The 22,439-nt window shown below is 41.7% G+C and overlaps 1 protein-coding gene and 1 long non-coding RNA gene across 3 annotated transcripts in view; one reads left to right on the forward strand and one right to left on the reverse strand.

Moving 5' to 3' along the window:
• On the reverse strand, positions 1-7,807 carry PRDX4 (peroxiredoxin 4). 2 transcript variants are annotated; one of them, XM_051794895.1, is made up of 8 exons: positions 7,554-7,807; positions 5,753-5,870; positions 4,671-4,787; positions 4,013-4,135; positions 3,252-3,382; positions 1,690-1,724; positions 441-487; positions 1-124 (listed from the first exon to the last, which is right to left on the reverse strand). In XM_051794895.1, exons 1-8 carry the CDS (start codon positions 7,783-7,785, stop codon positions 121-123), a joined length of 807 nt encoding a protein of 268 aa, XP_051650855.1. In that variant the 5' UTR covers positions 7,786-7,807; the 3' UTR covers positions 1-120. The 2 variants fall into 2 exon arrangements, with proteins under 2 accessions (XP_051650855.1, XP_051650854.1); XM_051794894.1 differs by lacking the exon at positions 441-487.
• A 12,045-nt stretch (positions 7,808-19,852) lies between these two features.
• The window catches only part of LOC127474319 (uncharacterized), a 42,943-nt gene continuing 40,356 nt past the window's right edge, over positions 19,853-22,439 (forward strand). Inside the window, exon 1 of the long non-coding RNA XR_007905808.1 lies at positions 19,853-19,925. This is a non-coding gene — a long non-coding RNA (uncharacterized LOC127474319). The remainder of the gene's footprint in view (positions 19,926-22,439) is intronic.

Consider the following 22,439-nt stretch of genomic DNA (forward strand, 5'->3'; position numbering starts at 1 on the left):
TACCAAAATTAATGAAATTTTATTGGCAAAAATCAAATTGAATGTGACCTATGTAGTTCAACAGAAGCAAGCCTCAGTTTAGCTTATCAAAATACTTCAGTTTTCCAGCTGGATCTGGAATTATCTGTGCAAGAAAGAAAATGACAATGTTAGTCAAAAGCCATGAAAACACAGCAAACTATAAAGCCAAAACAGCACAGTATTTCATAGTAAGATACTATGGCCAACTCACTAGCAGCACTGAATAATTTATCAGTTGACTTGGTACTAGATTACTGTTGATCTCTAAGGGTACTTCACGGCAGTAGCAGAGAGATTTAACTAATTGAGGCATGAGAGAGAGTGCAGCCTACCAAAGGAAGAATTTTGACAGCTTGCCCCAAAAGCAAGATATTTTAATAAACTAATGTCTGTAATCCAGAGTCTTACAATTTACTTACAGGTCTTCCCTTGGCCACCACACTCTCATGGCTTCCTCTGGTTTAATCTAATTAAATCAAACACATTTAGAAAGCATGACTACATCTTTGAGAAAGACTTTTTGAACTACTCTGCTATTTAAATTATCTGCAACTTTTGCACAGAGGAGATGAAGAATGCTTACGTATTGTTTTAGATTTTTAAACTGGCAGTATTGGAGCTGTTAATCTCAGCACTGTAAGACTGTTTTTTAGAAAACATGTTAATGTCATGTTATTTAGATGATTCTAGTTATAGAGGGCAGAAGTTTTTGGTGCCAAAATATGAATGTTAGGCCAGCCAGCTCTCTTTTCATTTTACAGTCTTAATATCCAGCTTCCCCCACTACAACACTCCTCTGCTAGCTTGAAAAAATTGACTCCTGGCCTCCAGTCATCCTGGGAAGTTTTCACATCCACTGAAGAAACACGGTTTAACATTCCACTGTTTTTTACTTTCAAGTACAATGCTCACTAACTCTGCTTAGAGGCTGCTGGGACCTGCTTTTTGCTGAGACAGCTCTTAAACAACAATGCTCTGTCATCAGCATTTGGTTCAGAAGGAAGCCACATGCTCAAATACATGACAGTGATCTCATCCCAACTAGGCAGCTCAGACCTCTAGTGAAAGTTTCATTATTCTGCTGAGGCTGCTCCAGGCCAGAGAACACAAACAAGTTCAATGGGTGTTTATCTGAACGCTGGCTCCTGTGCTTGCAGTCACATGGAGGAATAACAGAGGAAGACCAACTGCACAGCAAAGCAGTGCTCTCTGCTGGAGCACTGGCAGTGGCACACTGGCTCTGGCAGATACTACAGCAGCCTGGGAACTTGTATCTTTCTTTTTTTGGGTAGTGTCTAGGATCTGCAATAAGAACCAACAGCACCAGGAATTTATATGGACAAATAATGAAGAATATAGAAAAACCTCAAGAGTTTCCAACTTCCCCTCATCACATTAACAGGAAAAAAGTTCTTGATCACGAACTCTTTGCTGATCAAGAGAATTTTGCTCACACACTGGGAATTTGAAACAACTGGAACATGTCTACTGTGAGGGAAATGAGATCCCCATGAAATCAATAGTAATCCAAAAGCTGTAACTGTAATAATGTGAGATTACTCATACCTTCTCATTGAAGGTTGCAAAGATTTTGGATTTGGCTCTATGGGAAATAATAACTGAGTGTTTGTTAGCAGTAAATGCATGTAAATATAAACAGTCACTTACTGTTTCACTGCCAGGTTTCCAACCAGCAGGGCAAACTGGAAAAAAAAGGACAAAGTTAGCCGAAGTATTTTTGCACATGCTTTTGTGCACTTAATATTTTCTTTCTGACCTTGAAGTAAAACACCACACAAGTGTCACATGTAAATATCTGAAACTATTAAATGTGCAATGACACCACCCCCACCCTGAGAACTGCGGATCTCTGGATGGATAACTATGCCTTGGTTTAATTCTTCTGGCCTTCTAGACAAAGTACTGGCAAAGCAGTACCTGAGAATGAACACCTATTCTAGTAGAAATAAGTTTCTTAATAAAATTCACATGACTACAGAGACCTACCCTTCTTTCTTTAAAACCAAAACTAGGGAAATTTTTTAAGCAAAGAGATCAGCTCAAAGATTCCACAAGAGATTTTGTTTGGAGCCTTGCTTAGGCCTAAAGGGGTTGTAGCACAAGTTTACCACACAGTGTGGCTGGGGGCCCCGTGAGCTCCTGTACAGCTGCACGTTCTCTTACCTGTTCAGAGCTCTCCCCCTGGGGTTTCAGCCCAATGAGTTATGCCATTTTACACTGCTTTAAGGCATTCTGACAGACAAAATGCCACCAATGCAATTAGGAATTGTGGAGAACTGTTTTTCCCATTCTGTGCAAAGAAGCCAATAAGGCATCTAGAGAGTCTCCTCCCAGCATTCATGCAAAAGCTGGAAAAAATGTGGTACTCTGGAAACACACTGCAGATCAATATTCTGTAAGATGGCTTTGCAGCTGAATGAGGGTAAACTTCCTTAATCAAATGTGTGTAGCCTAAGTACCTGCATTTATCTTTTCAAATCTGTACAGCAAAGCATAATAATGATTTGCACCTTCACATAAAGGTACTTTCAAATGCTCAGTGAAATTGAGTTGAATTGGAAGTTAAGCTGCTGAACATGTGTATTCGTATTTAAACAAATCTTCAAATAAATGAATGTGTTTATTTAAACACATTATTTAAAGAAGTGTGAAAAGTTCATGTTGTGCTTGAACTGAAGGAATATGAAGTCTTGAGACAAAGTAATGATCTGAACCCAGTGAAAGCTTCTTTGTCAGGGGAAGATGATCACATAGCCCTTGTAAAGAAAACACAAGTAATGCACTGTAACTTCCACAGTATCCCCACGTATCGTGACACGAAACACACTCAGTTACTCGTCACAGGTCCTCAGTGAATGGCACAGCACAAGGATGGCTTGCATCTCAATTATTTTAGTATGCAAAAGTGTACTGGAATATTGGGCCTGATTCTTCACGGCCTCACATTTTGTACAAATTTTTGCTTTTGACACATGGTACATAATGCCTTAATTCAGACTAAGGAATGCTTTATGCTCTGCATTCTCATGGATGTGAAGCAAAAGGTGAATTACTATTCCAGAAACAACTGGAACCCCAGGACCTTGTAGGAGGGCAATCAAAGCACTTCAGTCACGGCATGACGCCAGTCACTTTCCTCCAAAAAGCTACAAACACAGCTTCCAGTCTAAGTAAAACTATCTTCCATGTGACAATATTTAAAAGAGCACCTTCTCCATGTTTGTCTGTGTACTGGAATGCTTGTACCAAACGAAGTGTTTCATCCACTGATCTTCCAACAGGAAGGTCATTCATTGTGATCTGTCGAAGGATTCTCTTATTGTCAATAATGAAAAGGCCTCTGTGAAAAAAAATTTGTGTGTGTTAGGAAACAGAATTAATTATAGTGTTGTGTTTATGCACTATTTTATGTCTGCTGGATGGGAGGAATTTGATCTTTGCAAACACCATACAATACCTACTGCTTCAGAATACTGGTAACATACTGTTCTTTACCTGGGTATCAGATGACCTGAGCTGAGGGTAAGTTAAAAACAGAAAAGGATACTTCTCTGCAGAACATAAAATAAGCTTTGACAGGCCCTGCCAGGGGATGCAGCAGATGCTATGGAATTACAGGGATCCCAAAAGCAACTATTCTGTTTTATAAAACAGCTATGAGGTCACCTTAGTCTTAACTCCACTTGGACATGGGAGGTCCTTGAGCAACTGCAGTTCTGTGGAATCCTGCATATTTGCCCTGCCCTAGGTATCTGCTGATGACTGCTGTTAAACAGGATATTACCCTTGACCCGTGTTCTGACTCATTATGACTTTTTTGTGTTCTTCTACATTTATTTTGTCTCTTAGCATGAATCCCTAAGTAAAGTCTGATCTCAAAAAAAAATTTCAAATAAATTTAAAATTTCAAAATAAAGCAGTAAGTACTACCTCAGCAAAAACCCAAGAGAACTGTAACCAAGTCAAATACCTGAGTGTATGTCCTTGATCTTCCAGATACACTCCATAATCCTTTGAAATCTGATGTGTCAAATCTGAAAGAAGGGGAATCTTCATTGGTCCAAGTCCTCCTTGTTTCCGAGGAGTATTAATCCTTTGAAAGAAATGAGATACAGATGTATTTCTCGTAAAGGTTTACATTCCCTACACAAAGCCAGAAGTCACAAACCAGAACAGTGCAGACAGAAGGATTTAGTGCAAGTGACATTTTTTTGTTCTGCATACAAAGGAGATGAACACTATTTACAGTTCGAGCAAAATGTTCGGTAGATCTTTTGCAGGTTTTGGCCACATCTTTCTTGTCAGTTGTATTTGCTTTATGCCACTGTGCTCACAAATTGGGACAGTGTGAAACATTTACAGATACTTGCATTATCTTTTTTTTTGTATTTGTATTATTTTTTGACCTGAGACATGACGTATTTCAAGCAATACGAATTAAACAAGCTTCAAAGATAAAGGTACTTTCACACACTAGGGTTAAAAATTTTTATTTTAAACATTTGTGTCAACAGCATCACGCTTTCAAACATTATGATACACCTACACAGGCTAAAAATCTGGGACCATTGTTGCATAAGATGGATCCATGAATAATTTTTAGTGAAAGGCAAAAGTAAGGTACATACCATGCTAAGTGAGTGAACTTTGAGTCCACAGAACATGCTACTACTTCAGTATTTATTGCTCTGAATTCTTCAATTCTGTCGCTGAAGGCGATTATCTCAGTTGGACAGACAAACGTACTAGAAAATTTAAGACAAGATAAAGTCAAAATTTCATAAAACATCCAGTAAGTTCTTTGCTTAACTTAAAACAGTGGATTTATCATAAATTATTTCAGCTTTTGCTTATTTTTGTTGCTTCAAGTATTTAACTAAAATGCTGCCTGACAAATCTTCCACCCTCAGACTCTAGCTTAGTTACAAATGGTTTATTACTGAAAATTATAAATCTACAGTTATCTTACAATCTGGATTCAGAGTTTTTTACAGTTACTTTCTTTTAGACTTTATGAATATTAAGTGCCTGAATTTAAGTACAATAAGCCAATTTTTCAGAGGGTGATACTGTAATTTGTTGTCACCGTGCATGTCTGCAAATTTTAATTAATTTGTCTTCAACTTTTTCGACTACAGAAGAAATAAAGTGGTAAATATTACAATTTATAGGGCTTTGAAGCTAATGATATTATAATATTAAAGTAGTTATGTATCTCTGTCCCCTTCATTTTGTGGAAAAGCATGGGATTGTCTCTCAGAAAGCAGATATGTTTTCACTCAATCAGTAAATTTACTGCATTCTAATAAAGCAGGTTAATAGTTGTTATGGGATGAGCTTAAAGGAAAAATGCCACCACTATATACACTCTAGAAAATATAGATGGGATGCTGCCTTCTATTTGCAGCAGTGATTTACAACATCAAACAGAACACAGAAGTTGCCTGAATGGGTTATACAAAGTTGGTTTTTTTGTGTGGAGAAACAAATTAGTGGACACACTTATTAGGACAAAGATTGTATTACAATTTTACCAATGCATGATGAAAACACAAATGCAAAGAATATATTTTCTTCTGTCACTCCTTTCTTCTCTCCCAAATCCTTACCAAACAAAAATACAAGACCTCAAAAAAAGAGAAAAATTAATGAATTATGAATCAAGTGTAGCTGCACTCAGTCTTGGTATGTCTATTGTGGTCTTACTTACAAGTCAAGAGGATAGAAGAAGAAGACAAGATATTTTCCTTCATAATCTGTTAATTTCAGCTCTTTAAACTCTCCATTGATGACTGCTGTTCCCTCCCAGTACGGTGCTGGCTTGGAGACTGAAATGCAAAGAATGTTCAATTAAAAATCGGAATATGAAGCCCATGTTCAAACCAAGCTGTCCAAGGACAGCTGTTCTTCCTTTTGCTTGAAAAACAACCTCCTGCACAAGTTACAAAGTGAAGCTGCTTTGCTGCTCTAATCAGCGATACAAAATCATGAAGAAATGTAGGTTTTAGTACACGTGGAAAGTAAATAATTTGACCAACTTGTGCTTATACATGAGCCCTGTGAATCACTGATAATCAAGGCCACACAAACCTTATCTGGGCACACTGAACAAACCACGTGTGCACCACCAGCTCAAGGCAGAACAGCTGCTGGACTGAAGATGAAGCCGATTAATATTTTGGGTATCCCCACTATTTTGTTATGAATGGCTGTTGTGAACCAGAAGCATAAGATGGTTCAAATCCATACTGTTAGTTTTTAGCCATGGAAAACTATCTGAAATTCAAGTCCACAAAAAATGCTACAACATGTCTGGAGACAAATGCCTAAAAATGTAGCATATATTTATTAAATTACAAATCCCAAGCAAATTGTAACTTGAAGATAGCTGTGTTTAAAAAAAAATCCAATTAAAATGCATGATATATATTTACTATTCCTATCAAAAGGGATTAATATCGAATTTAAAATATTAAAAATTAATCTGCCAGGTAGTATTTTCATAGCCATGTGAATTCCAAGACAAAGGACAGGGTATGCTGGAGGTACAAGGTCATCTGAATACACTTGTGATATCACGGACGCTGACATGCACTCCATGAAATTAGGCAAATACTTCTGAGAAAAACATATGGAATCTTAATTATTACCTGGATGGCTCTCCTTTTAGGACAACCAATCCACACTGTAGAATATGGTCAGTGAGGATGTATAACAAAGACCTCCAGATTAGGAGGGAGAAGGAAAAGAAATTTAATACCTTTTATCTTGATCTCTTCCTATATTAAGGTGATTGTTTTTGCGGTTATAAATGCCTGTCTGTAATTGCAAAGGGAGGAAAAGCCACACTGATCACAAGTATCTTGGCCGATTTCCTTTTTTTTTTTTTTTTGTAGCATCTGCTTGCAAACTTATAGCGTGGCTCAGAAAAGTATTTTAAAGCTGTGAATTCTCACAGTGAAGATAATTTCTGTGTGATTTCTCTATTCTCTGTTCTGCAGAACGGGATTTTTGCAAAGCAGGTGCCCCCTGAACATCTCACTGCGACGCGATTTAAGGTGTTTGCACCCAGGTCTGCCACAAAGGCTTTAAATCGCAAGAGAGCGAGCGCAGGCACGAGGTGCTCGTTCAGCGTTTCGCATCGCACCGAGAGCACAAAACACTTCTGTGCATTGCTCAAAGCGCTCCCCTTAAGCCGTTCGCCATTCCGGGGAGCACGGGCCTCGCTGCACGCCCGTGAAACGCCAAACTCGCAGCCGAGTGGCCACGATGGAAACGCAGGCCTGGAAGGGGCTGGGGGAGAGACGGGAGCTCACCTTCCTCCCTCCTTCCCTCGCTCCCCTCCCGGAGGCCGCAGCGGGGCCGCGGGGAAGGGAAAGGCCGGGCAGCGCTCGGGGCTCCGCCTGACGTGGCGCTGCCGCCGCCGCTCCCGCAGCGCACTGCGGGCACATCCCCCGCCTGGCCCCGCCGCACCCGCGCCCCCGGCGGCCCCGTCCCCGCCCAGTACCTACTCTTGGCCTGGCTGAGGTGCAGCGAGTGGTCGGACACGGGCAGCCGGGCCGCCTCCCCGGGGTACACCTGCCCTCCCGCGTAGTAATGGCACTGCTCGTCCCCGCGCTGCCGCGCCGGGCGCGGCTTCTCCGCCCCCGCTTCGCCTCCCAGCGCCGCCGCCGCCGCCGCCGCCGCCAGCAGCAGCAGAAGCCGCGCGCGGCTCCGAGCCCCGGCCCCGCCGCCCGCTTCCATGTCCCGCCGAACGACTGCACGTCCGCGAGGGGCGGCGAGGGGCGGTGGCGCCGCCGGGGAGGGGCTTGGCCGGCCCGCCCGCACTCGGGCCCGCAGCACCGCCGGGCCCCCGCGCTGAGGGACCGCGGGCGGGGGGGAAAGAGGGGCCGGGGCAGCGCCACCCCCTGACCGGGCACGGCCTTCCCCTGACCCGGCACAGCCACTCCCGGGCCCGGCACAGCCAGCCCCCCCTGGCACAGCCACCCCCTGACCCGGCACAGCCACCCCCGGGCTCGGTTCAGGCACTCCCGGGCCTGAAAGAGAGGAAAGAGAGGAAACAACACCACGCGTGTGTGTGGAGAGCGCGCACACATGGTCCGGTGCGTGTGATTGCAGAAGGAAACTATCGATATCAGAGGCTTCCTGCCTGGTATTATCTCTCTTATCTGTGGCACCGTGGGTTCTGTGGGCACGGCATCACTCGTGGTCGTACCCATCTATGTACGCTGTGGCCTCACGAACACACAGAATGTGAAAAGGGTACTGCCCTGGGCCCGAAACCTTGAATTGCTGTGAGTTGAATTGCTGCCAGCTGGGCAGCAACTCACCCATGAACTCCACGTGGCACACGTGGTGGCTGTGTTAGGAGTGTGGTTACACAGAAATGAAATACTGAGTGCCTCAGTTCATAGAGTCATCAAATGGTTTGGGTTGGAAGGGACCTTTAAAGGTAATCTACCTGCAATGGCAGGGTCATTTTCAACTAGATCAGGTTGGTATGGTATGTATGTGGGTATGTATATATGGTATGGCACCTGTGCCAGAATGGGCAGTACAATTTCTCTCTCTCTTTTTTTTTTTTTTTTTTTTTTTAGTGATACGGAACAAGCACATAAAGAGCAGAGGCAAAAGGAAATGTTCTGTGCCATTTTTGATGAATACAAGCTCTATAAAAGAAGAAAGGGATTAGCGAGGCACCTGTCATTATATCTTGTGTCTTGAACAAATCCTACTATTTTTTCTGGTTTCCTGCAAAAGAATCCACTCTTATCTGAAAAGAGGGATATAAAAATATCTAAGAAGATTTTTCACAAAATTAAATTTACAGAAGTGGGAGAAACATGATCTTGTGGGCATGCTTGCACTTCTTAACCTGTGATTTTAGTGTTCCTTGCTCCCAAAGCTCTGACTTCTATCCAGAAGGTGCTCCTTTTCTTTCCCATCTCTTGTAATATTTTCCTTTAAGTTCCGGTCTAGGAACTTAAGTTCTGACAAGTTAGGGACCATGCCATTCATATTCTTACTGTCACAATAATAATCTTCCTTGGGCATATTTGCCCACCTGAAGGGATTCAAGATTACTGAGGAGCAGAAAGGTAAGGCTCTGGAACAACCCTCTGACAATTATGGGAGCAAAATACTTGCATAGTTATCAGGCTTGATCAGCATGTGTGAAATTGCAAAAAAAAAAAAAATTAAATGTCTGCCTACAGGCACAATCGACTTGATGGCACATGAGATCCCCTTGTCTTGTTTTTTTCACACAGAGTTGATGGTGGCCATTCTCTGATTACACCTCCCAAAATGTTGGAGGCAGGATAAACCCTATTCTTTTCAGTGCTGCTGTTTGACTCCCCCCTCTCCCCTACCCCCCAAACAAGGGCATGTCATTAAAAGGAGGATGAACAAAAACCATTTGCTCATGTTGAACACTCTGGCTGTGGTGGGAAACAGCACTTCAACAATCTTCGTACTCCCACTGATTTCAGATTGAGACAAGCTTTACATTTAAGCTTACTAAAACGTGTTGATAGATGACTGTCTTACACGATCCAACTCTAGTAGCACTGAATTTAATATCAAGCTTTCCTCAATCTCACTGCTTGTAAGAAAAGTGACAGTCATGGCCTCTGTGAGTTCACAGAAGTTAAATTCGTTGTCCCTGCTCTTCGTGCTGCTGTTTTGAGCCATAGGAAATGGCAATGATTTGAAAAGTAGTCACACAGTGAAGCTGAAAAAAATGAGCAGTTCTGAAGTAGGCACTTTGCATAATGTTAACATCCCTCAGTCAAAAGATATTCAGAAATACCTATAAATGAGAGAGAAAACCAGTAAAATCAATGCAGTAAAAATAGAAAAAAGCAGTCCTCTTGTGAGCAGAAAAAATCCTGAAGGACAAAAATGGGTTTTATCTGCAGAATGTAATGTTAGTTTAATAGCTATAATTTGAAGTTCATATGGAATTAAGTATATATAGACATGGAACAGAGTTCAAAAGAGCAACAAGAAAGACTTTCTGGCTGCTGCTGTACTCTCAAGACTTCTGCAAGTGATTAAAAAATGAAAATTTTCATAAATGAAATCCAAGATGAAATCCAAATATATATCACTCTTCAGTGTCTAAATGGAGAAGACAGGCAGCCTTCTTTCTTTGCCCAGTGATGAAATACTTGAACTGAATGCTGATTTTGGTGTTTGAATTGACAAAATTAAGTGATGCTGTTAAAGTATGATAAGAGGGACACTGGGCTACCTTCATCCTGCTGTACAGCTCTTCTGAAGTCAGTAGGGCTTACCATGAACAAAGGGAAATCTCTTAAATCCTTCCTTTCCTCCCCTGTGCTACAGGCTCTGTTCCTGCATGTCATGCCATATCCAGGCCCACAAGGATGGGTCAGTTTTGGCAAAGGGCTTGATAGTGGTAGGGTGTCACTGCTGCGGTGGCAATGTAAGCAGACAGTGATTTAGGCCACTAAAGCAGTTTAGAAATGGTTATGGAGGTTTTGTCTGTTTTTGCTTGTAGTAATAAAACACCTCATTGTAATTTAAATGACCTAATATAACAATATCTTGGAAAAATTAGTGTAGTATATTGTAACAAGATATCTGTCACCGTTTCCTGGAACAGATGTTCAAGATTGTGCTGGTGAAACTAGCAGTTGGTTTTATCCTCATGGTTTACGGGGACATTTTAACAAATATATTGCATTGCTTGTCATGCATGACAGAAAATCTATAGCATAAGAAACTTTGCTGGAGAAAGCATCTGTTTTGTAAGCAGAATTGGATCAGAATGACCATAATTAAAATTACCAATTAGGGAAGTCTTCTCTTTGGCTTTTGCTAAGGCTAGACTGGTGGGGTCAGCTGTGTGTGCACCGACTGCAAAGGTTGAGAAGTGCTGGGTGGTGCCATTTGTTTTGACAAGAACTTCATCCTGACTTCTGACTGCTGCTAATGTCAGCTGGTGGAAGCAGTAAGGCTGAGTAAAGATAAATACAGACTTTGTAAAATCTGCCACTTTGTAGCATAGAGGTAGCATAGATATATTTATTCCTGTAACCTACCTTTGGGGAATGTGCTAGTGTTTGGAGATGAATTCACATTTTTCCTTTACAAACACACCTGCCACAGAAAAGTTCTGCTTCATTTCTTCCCTTCCTCCTCCAGCTAGCTCTGCTTATTGTGGCATTGGTGTCAGAAACAATGCAGGGCCTGTGTGATAGGAACAGAACAGAGCACGTTACTGATGTGTTTGACTAAGCATGGCAAAAAAGGGTGGTTGACACTGCTAGCCGCTGGGTGATGGGGCAGTGTGGTTTCTAAAGCACTTCCCGTTCCAAGCTTTCTTCTGCTTCTGTAAATGCTGACAGAATCTATGAGTTTCTGAATATAAACAAACATTGCGAAACCACTTTCTTGACTTGATAAATCACATAGTCCTTGCAAGGCCCCATCAGTTTTCCTTTGCCTGTCTCCTGCGGGGGGTGGTGGTGTATTCAAGTGTGTTTATGCTCTATCCCATTTTTTTTCTTCCTTTAACAGGCATGTATTTAAATAAAGTGCCCAAAATGTCTCTGTGCATTAGCACATTTTTTGGGCAGTTGTGAGGACAGAGAAAGCCAGCTCTGAACACCACCTGTTAGACATATGCTGTCCTCTACAAGGCAGTGAACTGTGAAGGACAGTTGAGGTATTGCACCAGAAAACCAATGCTGGACGTCTGAACCTACCCTCAGCAGCATGCTGATGATGTGCCCTGAGACCATCACAGCTAGGAGCCTGCTATCCAAAATAACCCATCTAGCTTTGTCTGGTGTTGCTGACCAAGAGAGACCTTCACCCACAGAGTAGTAACCCCACTGTGCCAAGCGTAGTGATCTCCATCAGTGACATTCAAAGGGATTCACAGGCTCCTGCCCTTGGGGTCCCACCTGTGGTTCTGCCTTCTCAGGTCTGAACTTAGACTAGCAAACTCTGGTCCAAGTCTCGAGCTCAGTCAGCCTTTGGGAAAAGGTGGAAAATTTGTCACCTCTGCTCAGACAAAAAGCAGAGCTATGTCCTGCCCTCGTAGGTGCCTGAACCTCATGGATAGACAGAAGCCCTGTGGCAACCCAATTTCATATTCTCTCAAACCAGAACACAGACAGATGGTGCTGATGTTTATTGGTGATGCCTGGGTATGCCTCTTCTGTTGGTAGCCACTAAAGCCTTGCTCAAGCTCACAGCTGTGCTACCTGCCTTGCATTCGGGCAGCAACCGAAAACAGAATATATAGATGTTGTCAAGTAAATATACCCTACTGTCTGAAGTGTGGGTGATCCCATCAAGATCTGTGGAGGAGAGAAGGCTGCATTCCCAGGATAGTGGGATGACATGATCTTAAAAAAAATTCCAACTTACCTCCTTTTGCTGGACTGCCTTCCCCTCTTCAGTATTATCTTGCAAAGCTTTTTTATAGTATCTATTTTCTAGCAGTGTTACATACCTAAATTTGCCTTTGCTTTCTGTTTGGACTTATGAAAGAGAAAAATGGCTTTTGGTGGAAAATATTCATGCACCTTGATATGTTAGTTGCTTTTACATTGCTCACTAGATGGCAGTAAGGTGCTTGTTATACTAATTAAAAAAATTGAAGTAATGTGTTCTCCAAGTGTCTGAAATTTCCTAAAATCTCAGGATATGGCATTTTCTTCTCTAAAATACAAGGTCCACAGATGTAGGAAATGTAAGTAGAAATCTATATTCAGTCCTCATAAACAACCCCTGTTCATGTGAACACATTATGACAATCAAGCTCACACAATTTTTCAGTAAAATGTTTACTCTATTGTGCCTTTCAGACTGAATATGATGGAGATACTGCAGTAGTCTCTTAAAAAGGAGAAAAAAATAAGAAAAAACATCCATAAAATTTGTGATGAAAGAGGTGGAAATTTGTAGCAGAAAATAAGTTTTAACCTGGTCATTATGGAGTACTGAAATCGATATTGGATTTTTGTTTCTGCTTCCTATTTTACTGGTTACACACAGTTTTCTGGGAGTTTAAGTAGCAGTCCAGAAAGCTATCATCTCTAAAGGAGTGCACAGGCCTTTTTTCTTCTCTGCTACTTCAGAAATCTTCATGCTCCACTTAGAATTGCTGAAAATAAATGAAGTCTTTACCTTTTTTATGGTAACATCCTCACCTCTTCCAATTCAGTTTTGCAAACGTTTCAGAGATTCAATTATTTCAGCTTGTCTGATTGGTCTAATGCAAGATTGTAAAGGTTTTCTTGCAAAGCAAAGTTTTTTATTCATTGGAAGTGAAATAGATCCAACATTTGTGTTCCCCAGACCATAGGTATAGGTCTTAAATTTCCTTCAGTTAACTCCAATAGTCTAATTTAGCATGTAAGTTGAGTAGTAAACTGTCCATTAATTTGTATTATCTCTCTCACTCACTGTGTGGGAGATGCTGCCAAATAATTCCTCCTATGTTAAAAAAGATTTTAAAACTTTCCAAGATTTTGAAGATGGTAAGTATTGCTGAGACATATAAAATAATGTGTTGACCTTCTGCACAGCTAGCTGTTACAAGGAATTATTCCTCAGGCCTATGCTTTGAAATAGTTGCTGTGAAAAGTTGGCTGAAGTTGCCAGTTAAGAAAGCTGATAACGCAGAATGGTTCATGGCACAGAGTTCCTCTCTTAGACCTGGATGTTGATTTCTGAGATAAGATTTCTGCCAGATGGTATTTTTGATGGAAGTGAAACAAGCAGCATTTAAAAAACCCCAAACAAACAGAAAAGTCTGATTCCATATCTCCTGATCATCCTATAGGAAAGCAGACTTCAAGGTTGTTTGCTGCCATTTTGCAGAGGGCCGACATGATGCTTTTTCTCCTGGTAGGTCTGCAGCCACGTTACCAACAGACTGGAACCTCTTAGGATTTAACAAGAAATGATTCGTTTTAAAAATACCTCATTAAAAATACTTGACATAATCTCTGTGGTTATTTCATTTTTATTACCCATATTTATTTCATTTTTATTACACTTCATGTCAGTTTTCTCACCAGAAAACCATGGATAGAGCAAGAAACTGTTGTGGCAAGTTGGCATTGATACTGAAAGGCTTGGCTGTGGCACGAGCTCAGCTCCTCCCCAGGCAGTGGCAGCATACCTTGGGAATCACCTGCTTGCTGTGCCTGATGCCTGAACATACTTGAATAAGTCACCATAGGTAACTGCTGTTTACATTGACCAAATTATTTGTTAAGGGTCAGTAGTCAATTATAAACCGCTTCATGCTTCAATGCATTCACGTTCCCATCTCAGTGCTCCTGGGCTCTTTTGATAATTGCGGGAGAGCCACTGCTGGGTTGTTCCTGTGGGAGGGAGGGAAAAGACTGTCATCAGTATGTGCTTCCTCAGCAAGGGGTTTCTTTGAAATATTGCAAATAAAAAGCAAGCAGAAGGCTCCAGATGACAGAACATGTAACCTGGTCAGTAAACGCACTAAATCCTTCTGCCCCCTCTCAAAGGAAGCGTTGAGTTTTGCCTGTCTGTAGTTACAAAGGCTGGCAGTTTTTTGGAAGCTGTGAAGATTTTGCTTTTAGCCTGAACATTTCAGGTGTGAAGCCTGCTGTTGGTGACAGCAGTGCTCCCACAGCGGAGCAGCGTGAGCTTTGCTGGGCAGCAGTGATTGCTTCTCAGCAGACCGGCCGAGATGTCTCCCTTTCCTCACTCCCACTGCCAGGTAGCAGTCCCAAGCCTGGAAGAAAGAAATGATGAGCCCTATGCCTTGAGCTTTTGTGCAGTGTTGCTAAACCCAGATGCTAAAAGGTTTGAAGATGGGAAGAAGTAATGGTAATAGTCTTGGAGATCTTTGAACCTGTCAGATTCCTTGTGTGCCTGTAGGGTTCCCATGTCTAGGTTTCCATGGAGGCCCCAAACTGTTGTTTGTTTTAAATGAAAGATGAGTTTCCTTGTAATTGTGAGACATTTGAAGAGGAGACTTTGGAGAAACAAGCAAATATTGTGGTGTTCCTGAGGAACTGTGCCCAGCCTTTGGGTGGCTGAATGCAGAAGAGCATGGAGGACCCTTTTGCCGTGGGTCGGATTTGGTCTTGGTTCTTACACAAGGTAAGGGCAGAGTGTACAGTGTCCATGCAGGCACTCAGCCTCTGCTGTGCCTGCAGGCTTGTCCTGCCATGGGCTGACTGAGGGAGAAGCCAGCAGCTCCTTCCATCCTCCCTTCCCCAGCAGGCAGCTGAGAGATGGAGCAGGGTCAGGGCCTTTTTCAGAATCCAGTTGGAGAAAAGGCGATTAAAGATGTCACCAGGAGGAGTCTGGCATTAATCTGCTTCCACTCTGCCCAGTAGACTCTTCTGCCCTGGTTAAATACCTCAAAACATCTGGACCAGGCTTTTGTTTGGAGGAACATCATGTCTGAAATGTTGACTCAGGCACCTGAGAAAAATAGCATGGAATAAAGACTTGGGGAAGCTGAACTGAGTGTGGGCATCAGCAATGCATCAGGAGACACAAATATTGCTAAAATATTATATGAAATGAATGCTAATGGAAAAAATGAAACATTTAGTGAAGCATGCAGAGCTGGAAACATTGCTATGGTTATTAGGTTTGAATTAGTTGGAAAGCGTTCATTCAAACTGTTTCTATGCATGGATTGTCCTAATGGGGTTGCATCTGGGATCTAACGCTTCTGGGTTTTCCTTTCTTTTTGAGTGCTAAGTACTGAAATATTCATTATATGTGTCCTTCTGGCTTCTGGACTGCTGTGTAGGGAGATTTTTTTGTACACTAAATTTTGCAGTAAATGATACCAGTTACTGCCTAGTGGTACTTATTGTAACCCCAGTGACATAAATGGTCCTGCTCAAAAGACTTTTCATATGAAATGAAAAATCTGAGAGTATTTCACAATAGGAAAGTAGTGCCATCTTACCTGTTTCACCTTTAAAAAGACTGAGAAGGTCAAGGCAAGCGTTTTTAAAATGCTCTGTGAACACATATGGCCTCTGTATGTACATGTACACACATAGACATGTAAGTGTGTCAGTGAAAAAAATTAAATGAATTATTTTTCATCCACTGAGAGGTTTTACCTCTTCAGTTGAGAATACTCCATTACTATACATTCTTCGTAATATCTGTTTTCAGAGACAGGAACATTTTTAATCCACTGTCTCGCTTCACATGAGTGAACACAGATCTACCTGTTAACTAGAGCACTGGTATCTGGAATTATAATGGCATATTTTTGGGCATCACTGTGTGGTCTGTTTTCCAATTTCTTGTTTGGAAGTCTTTATCTTTGCTATCTTATCTGATGCCTTCTAGAAACAATTTTCTCTTTACACCACTTCATAAACTTCAGCATACACTAGACAGAAGGTTCTGGGCCATTTCTCACATTTTGTAATGAATTTTCTGATTGAATTCTTTTACAGATAGCACCTCATACATGCAAAGCAGTGCCCAAGATACTGGTGGATATTTTACTGAGTGTATGTGTATAGCTCTAAGAACTTGTGACATATTCTGAAAGGGTAGGTTGCTGCTGAAATGTGCACATTTTTTGAGGCATTGAATGAAAAAATCTGAAAAGAATGAGATAAGAATAAGCCCATTAACATGAAAATAGGTAAAATTAGAAAGAACCAAGTGTGCTTGCATAGTTAAATTTTAGCTGGAATAACTACAATAATTTGAAACAACTAGCAGATCTCTTGACAAATAGCTGGATGTTATCAGAAGAACTCTGTCACTGTTATTAATTTAATTGATGTCTCAGGCTTTAGATGAGTAGCCATAACACTAAGATGATTCATCTGTGATCATGAGAGGAAGCACCAGTGTAGTTGTGCTGGTTCAAAATTTTCCTCACTGGGCAGCCCACATGAAATTTAAATTAGAGTTTTGTTAAACCTTCTTAAAAGACAGTTCTATCATGTAATGTTCATCAGGGATGGCTGAAGGTGGGAGACAAAGGCAGGGGCCTCACCCTGTGAGAGCAGATCCCTCCCTTCCCTCCAGAAGGGCCTGAGTTCACAAGGAAGGTGCAGTGTGGCTGCAGGAAGGGTCTGGCTACTGAGAGGAAGGTTATTCTGTGGGCATGTTTAGGGCATTAAATAAGTGGAAGCAATCCAGAGAACCAAGCAGCTTCAGAAAAAAAAAAATAGGAGTTTTAGAAGAGAAAGTGTCACAATGGGGAGGGAGACTGCTGCTGTAAGCAGCACAAGTGACTGCTTGTTGAAGCCACTGAACAGGGAATCCCTGGGAGAAAAAGTGCTTGGCATCATTCACAAGGGCAAGTGGGGTCTTGTTTGCATGGTTAGGGCTGGAGGGACTTCGGTCATTGCAACCACAGCATACACTGATTCAGCCAACTTCCAGTAGCAGAACAGGAACTCCTGCATCTCTTCCCTCCAGATCTACTGTACCACAGAAAGGGAAAATAGCAATTTGATGCCAGTATTTAAAAAGGACTTTGGAAACGTGTCAATGTGGCTTTTGTCAAGAGAAATTGTGTCTGAGAGAAATCCGCTGCTGTTTGTCTGAAGCGCTGACATGTGTTTGGATTAGGCTGATTTGGTTGGTACGGAGTGCTCAGATTTTCCTAAAGCTTTTGATAAGCTCCTCAGTCAGAAGATCCTAAAGAAGCAAAACAGGAGCAGGATGAAAGGAAAGATCCCTGCTGGAGCTGATGTGAGGAGTAGAAATAAACAGTCAGGTATTTCAGCGGGAGATAACAAGTGGAATCCCACAGGCATCTGCACTGAGTTCCGTGATGTCTGGCATATTCATAAGTGGTCTGGAAAATATCCTAAATGGTGCTGGATATTTCTTTAATTGAATTACTCGGGGTAGGAAAAAATAAAAATCTGCTTTTAAAAACGTGGCAGAATCTCATGATATCGAGTGGCGTTGCAGCAAAGTAGCAGCCTGCATTTGGGCCAAGATAATGCACATGGGGAAAAATAGACCTGACTGTACGATGCTGAAGATGGGCTTTAAACAACCTATTATGACTCAGGGAAGAGAGCTCAGATTAGCTGTCAGTAATTCTAAGAAATGTTGGCTGAGGGCAGAGCAATGATCAAAAGCAAATGGATTGTCAGAAATTGCTAGGGAAGACATAAAAACCAGAATAATTATTTTGCTGTGCATTCACCTCTTGATTACTGGGCACTGTTCTGGTCTCCACGTCTAAGAAAAGGTATAACAGTGCTTGAAAGGGACAGAGAAACCTGACAAATGTTTTCACAAACAGAACGGTTTCTGAATTGAGATTGATTAAATAGACTCTTTAGATTGGAAAAGAGAAGGTGGAAAGGCATGTGATAGCGGTGTTTAAAATCATGAGTGGCATGGAGAAAATAAATAGCGAATGATTATTTGCATTTCTCCCAGAACAAGAACAAGGGACATCAGATGGAATTACCGGGTAGTGGCTTAAGCAAGCAACAGCAAACAACTTGGTCTTTGTGGTGTGCGATTGAGCTGGAACCAGTCTTACAGTATCTGCTGGGTGTCAAGAGGTTAGACAGGCTCAAAACCAGTCAGAGGAATTAATGGAAAAAGAAAATCTATCAGGGACTATTAGGAAGCAAGATGACATTCCTGCCTGAGGAGCTGCCTGCGTGGCAGCTGCTGGATGCAGGGAGGGGAGAGTGGAGAATATGACTACATGGTTACCCCTTTTTAAAATTGTTTCCTTTGGTATCTGCTGCTGGCTTCTATCAGTGGTGGGATACTGGACAAACTGGACCTTTGATCTGACTCAGTATAATTCTTCTGCATAATGTTTTTATGAGGAATCAGTCAGGGTCCCAAGGTTTGATCACTGCTTCAATAATTTAGACCTAGCCTGGATGTCCACTCAGAGTCTTGAAAGAGAATATGTCCAGAAGGTTGCATTGATCCAATCACCAGAGAAAGTGAGAGCCCTGTGGACTACATTAATGAACCAAAGAGACACCCACGCAATTGGGTACTCATTTTCATTCCTTGTGGGATGAGTGAGTAAAATGAATACCAGTGCTACACTGGGCTTTCCTGTAATTCAATGATTTGTAGTTCTCTGAAAAGTACCTTTTGTATTGTTCAGTTTATTGTTCTGCTTTTTGAGCTTGTGTACAACATGGATGTGCAGGAGCGAGCCAACATATTGCCATTGGTTAGATAATGCCACTTTAAAACAGTGACAAAATTACTCTAAAGCTAGAAGTGCAGCCATGAGAACTGTATTTTGGTAAAAGGAGAATGTTGATCTGGAGTTAAATTGAATGTCTGTTTCTTTGGGGAGGGTAAATTTAATCAGGTGCTCAAAATCAAATTAAGGGGGAAATCAGTTTGGAAAAACAAAAGAATTACAATACAGCTAATGACCTGAGGTAATACTGGCACAAAATTTGCTTTCACATTGTAAAATGAAAAATCGTTTCTCTAAGAGGGAGCTGCTTGTAGATCATGATTGACCAGGGCAGTTCAGAGCCTGGTGTTTCCTTGAGAGAACAATTGCAATGTGCCGCCCTTCCACCATTTACTTCCCCTCTATTATAGTAATACCAACAGTTATTATACTGTGATCAAGCCTGTCAGTGTTTCTATCATAGTATTATTTTATAACTTGGATGTTAAGCTGGAAATATTTTCCCAGCCGAGCCTGAAACAGCCTCTGCAGATGGTGGCCCATGAGTGATCCAGAGGTGTCATTTCTTCTGCAGAAACACAGGCTTTCCTACAGCATCAGTCCTTGTAAGAAACATCTCTACATCTGGGAGAAAAGCAAGTTAATCCTGCATTTGGCTGCAACCTTGCTGCAGAGGGGGATTTGGATTTTTATGTACACATTTTTCTGATTAACGTAGGTGAGTAGAGGGGCTTTTTTCAGTTTGATTGAAAGGGGCAAGGTCTTCCCCTGATGATTTCCTTCCTGTATAAAGGGAAGTTATTGAAGGAGCTGTGGCTCAAAGGTACTGCTGCTGTTTTCATCCCTGAAGGTGATCCCTTCTGGCATAAATTTCTCTCTCATGTTGATGGAGAATTTGGAAATGGGGGCCAGAAGCTGCAGCCATGATTCAGTAAGAAGGGGAAAAGTGCTGCTCTGATATTACCTGGAATTACATTTAACTTAAACCAGCATGGTGCCTTGCTCTTCTGTGACCTTTACCCATCAGGAGTTATTAGCTAATTGAATTCAGAAGGTAACTCCCTAACTGTTTTCAAACTAAATTAACTTGCTTCAAGGGACCAACTTATGTTTGCATTTCCACAGAGATAATGACTTTAGGCTTCAACTGAAACCTTGCCAGATAATGAGGAAAAAATAAATCAATGACCTCACTCTTATCTGGTCTTAACAGGCAGGCTTTCCTTTGCTAAAAGTGACCCTGAAATGGTCTGGATTGATTCAGACAAATACCGAGCCCTGTGCCCTGCTAAGCAGTGCTGTCCTGGGGAACACTTTGCTCCATAAGGAGATCTAATCTGAGCATCAGCAAAGCTGCAAGTATTTGAATCATAGTGTTTCTTAGAGTCAAAATGAATGCTTCTGAGAAATTCCAATAAGCAGTAAGATAAAGAGTTAAGGAGGAATTTAGCTTCAATACTAATTAGAAGAAAAAAAACACATTCTCACACTTGTGCCTGGGACTGAACAGTCTTCATAGGCATATACTTCTCTGATTCTCCATAGACATATGCTTCTCTGATTATTTAATTAGCTGGAATTGTTAAATAAGAAATGCTTTACAGACGTTAAAGGGAGATTGTTGCCTGCTGAGAACTGGTGTAGCTCTATTGGTGGAGATTTTTCCTTTGGTGCCTTGATTAATGGAAGAAGTAGACAGCTCAGAAATGTGCCTCTCTAAAAGCAGCTCCTTACTCTCTATATGGATCTCTCAAATGAAGGCTTAAATCTTCAGGCAATAAGTGTGATCAGTAATAGTTTTACAGAACATGCGAGGCAATCTATTCCAGTAGGCGGAGGTAAGAGGCAGGGGGGTTTAGCTACTGGTAAAGAAACTATAAAACCTACTTTTAAAACCCACTTTTAAAACCTAAATAAGAAAATTGAAATTTTATAGTAGCAATAGCAGTAGTACTAGTAATGACCATTCTGGTCTATTAAGAGATGTGATGTTTTAGATAGGGATGGTAGCTTTTATTAAGTTTGTTGGTACAGGTTGTATAGTAGCATCTCTTCTTTTACTGTTGAACTTCATAGAAAAAAGTGCCCCTAGGCAAAATTCATGTCTTTCTCCTAAAAGGTAGGTAGATACCAATATTTTACCAAAGAGCTATTTTTCAGTGCTTTCAGGTGATTGACTGATAAAATTGGAACTGCTTCAAGAAGTGGTCACCTGTGTCCAAGTGTAGCCAGTTTGCAGTCTGTACAAAATTGGGAGTGATAGTTGATGCACTGGATTGTTGTGCTGCCGTTCAGAGGGACCTCAATGGGTTGGAGACATGAGCTGACAGGAACCTCATGGGGAAGAATAACCACAGACACCAGTACATACTGACTGAAAAGCAGTTTTGCAGTAAAGGACCGGGGGATCACAGTGGACACCAAGTTGAACACGAGCCAGCAATGAGTCCTTGAGGCAAAGAAGGTGAATGTTGCCCTGGGCATCATTAGGCAAAGTATTGCCAGCAGGAAGAGGAAGGTGATCCTTCCCCTCTACTCAGCAATGCGGGGACACACCTGGAGTGCTGTGTCCAGCTCTGGGCTCCCTAGAGCAAGAGAGACATGGGCATACTGGAGAGAGTCCAGTGAAGGGCCATGAAGGTGATTAAGGGGCTGGAGCGACTGACATATGAGACTGACAGGCTAAGAGAACTGCGTGTGCTCAGCCTGGAGGAGAGAAGGCTCATGGTGGACCTCATCAGTGTGTTTAAATACCTAATGAGGGACGTAAAAAAGATGGAGCCAGACTTTTAGAATTGATGCCCAGTGATAGGATGAGATGCACAAACTGAAATACAGGAAATTCTATTTAAACATAAGACTGATTTTTTTTTCTATACTGTGAGGGTGATCCAAAACTAACAAAAGTTTCTCAGTTTGGCTGTGGAGCCTCCATCCTTGGACATATTCAAAACATGACTGGACACAGCCCTGAGCAACTGTCTCTGAGTTGTTGCTGAGGTTGTTGACCCTGCTCTGAGCACAGGGCAGGACTGGATGATCTGCCTTCCCATCTCAACCAATCTACGATTTTGTGAATCCAGAATACATTTTTACTCAATGGCTAAGACCTTCTCATGGGAACTGGTGCAGAGAACAGGGCCCAGGTCTCCTGTAGGGATGACTGAAGAAGGCTCCGGAAAGGGTTTCTCTCTTATGAATCAAACTGGGGTCCTTGAGATCCTTTGCTTTT

Source organism: Manacus candei, unplaced genomic scaffold (assembly GCF_025592945.1).
Source record: "Manacus candei isolate 608988 ecotype Guabito, Panama unplaced genomic scaffold, ASM2559294v1 h1tg000041l, whole genome shotgun sequence".
Taxonomy (NCBI): Eukaryota; Metazoa; Chordata; class Aves; order Passeriformes; family Pipridae; genus Manacus; species Manacus candei.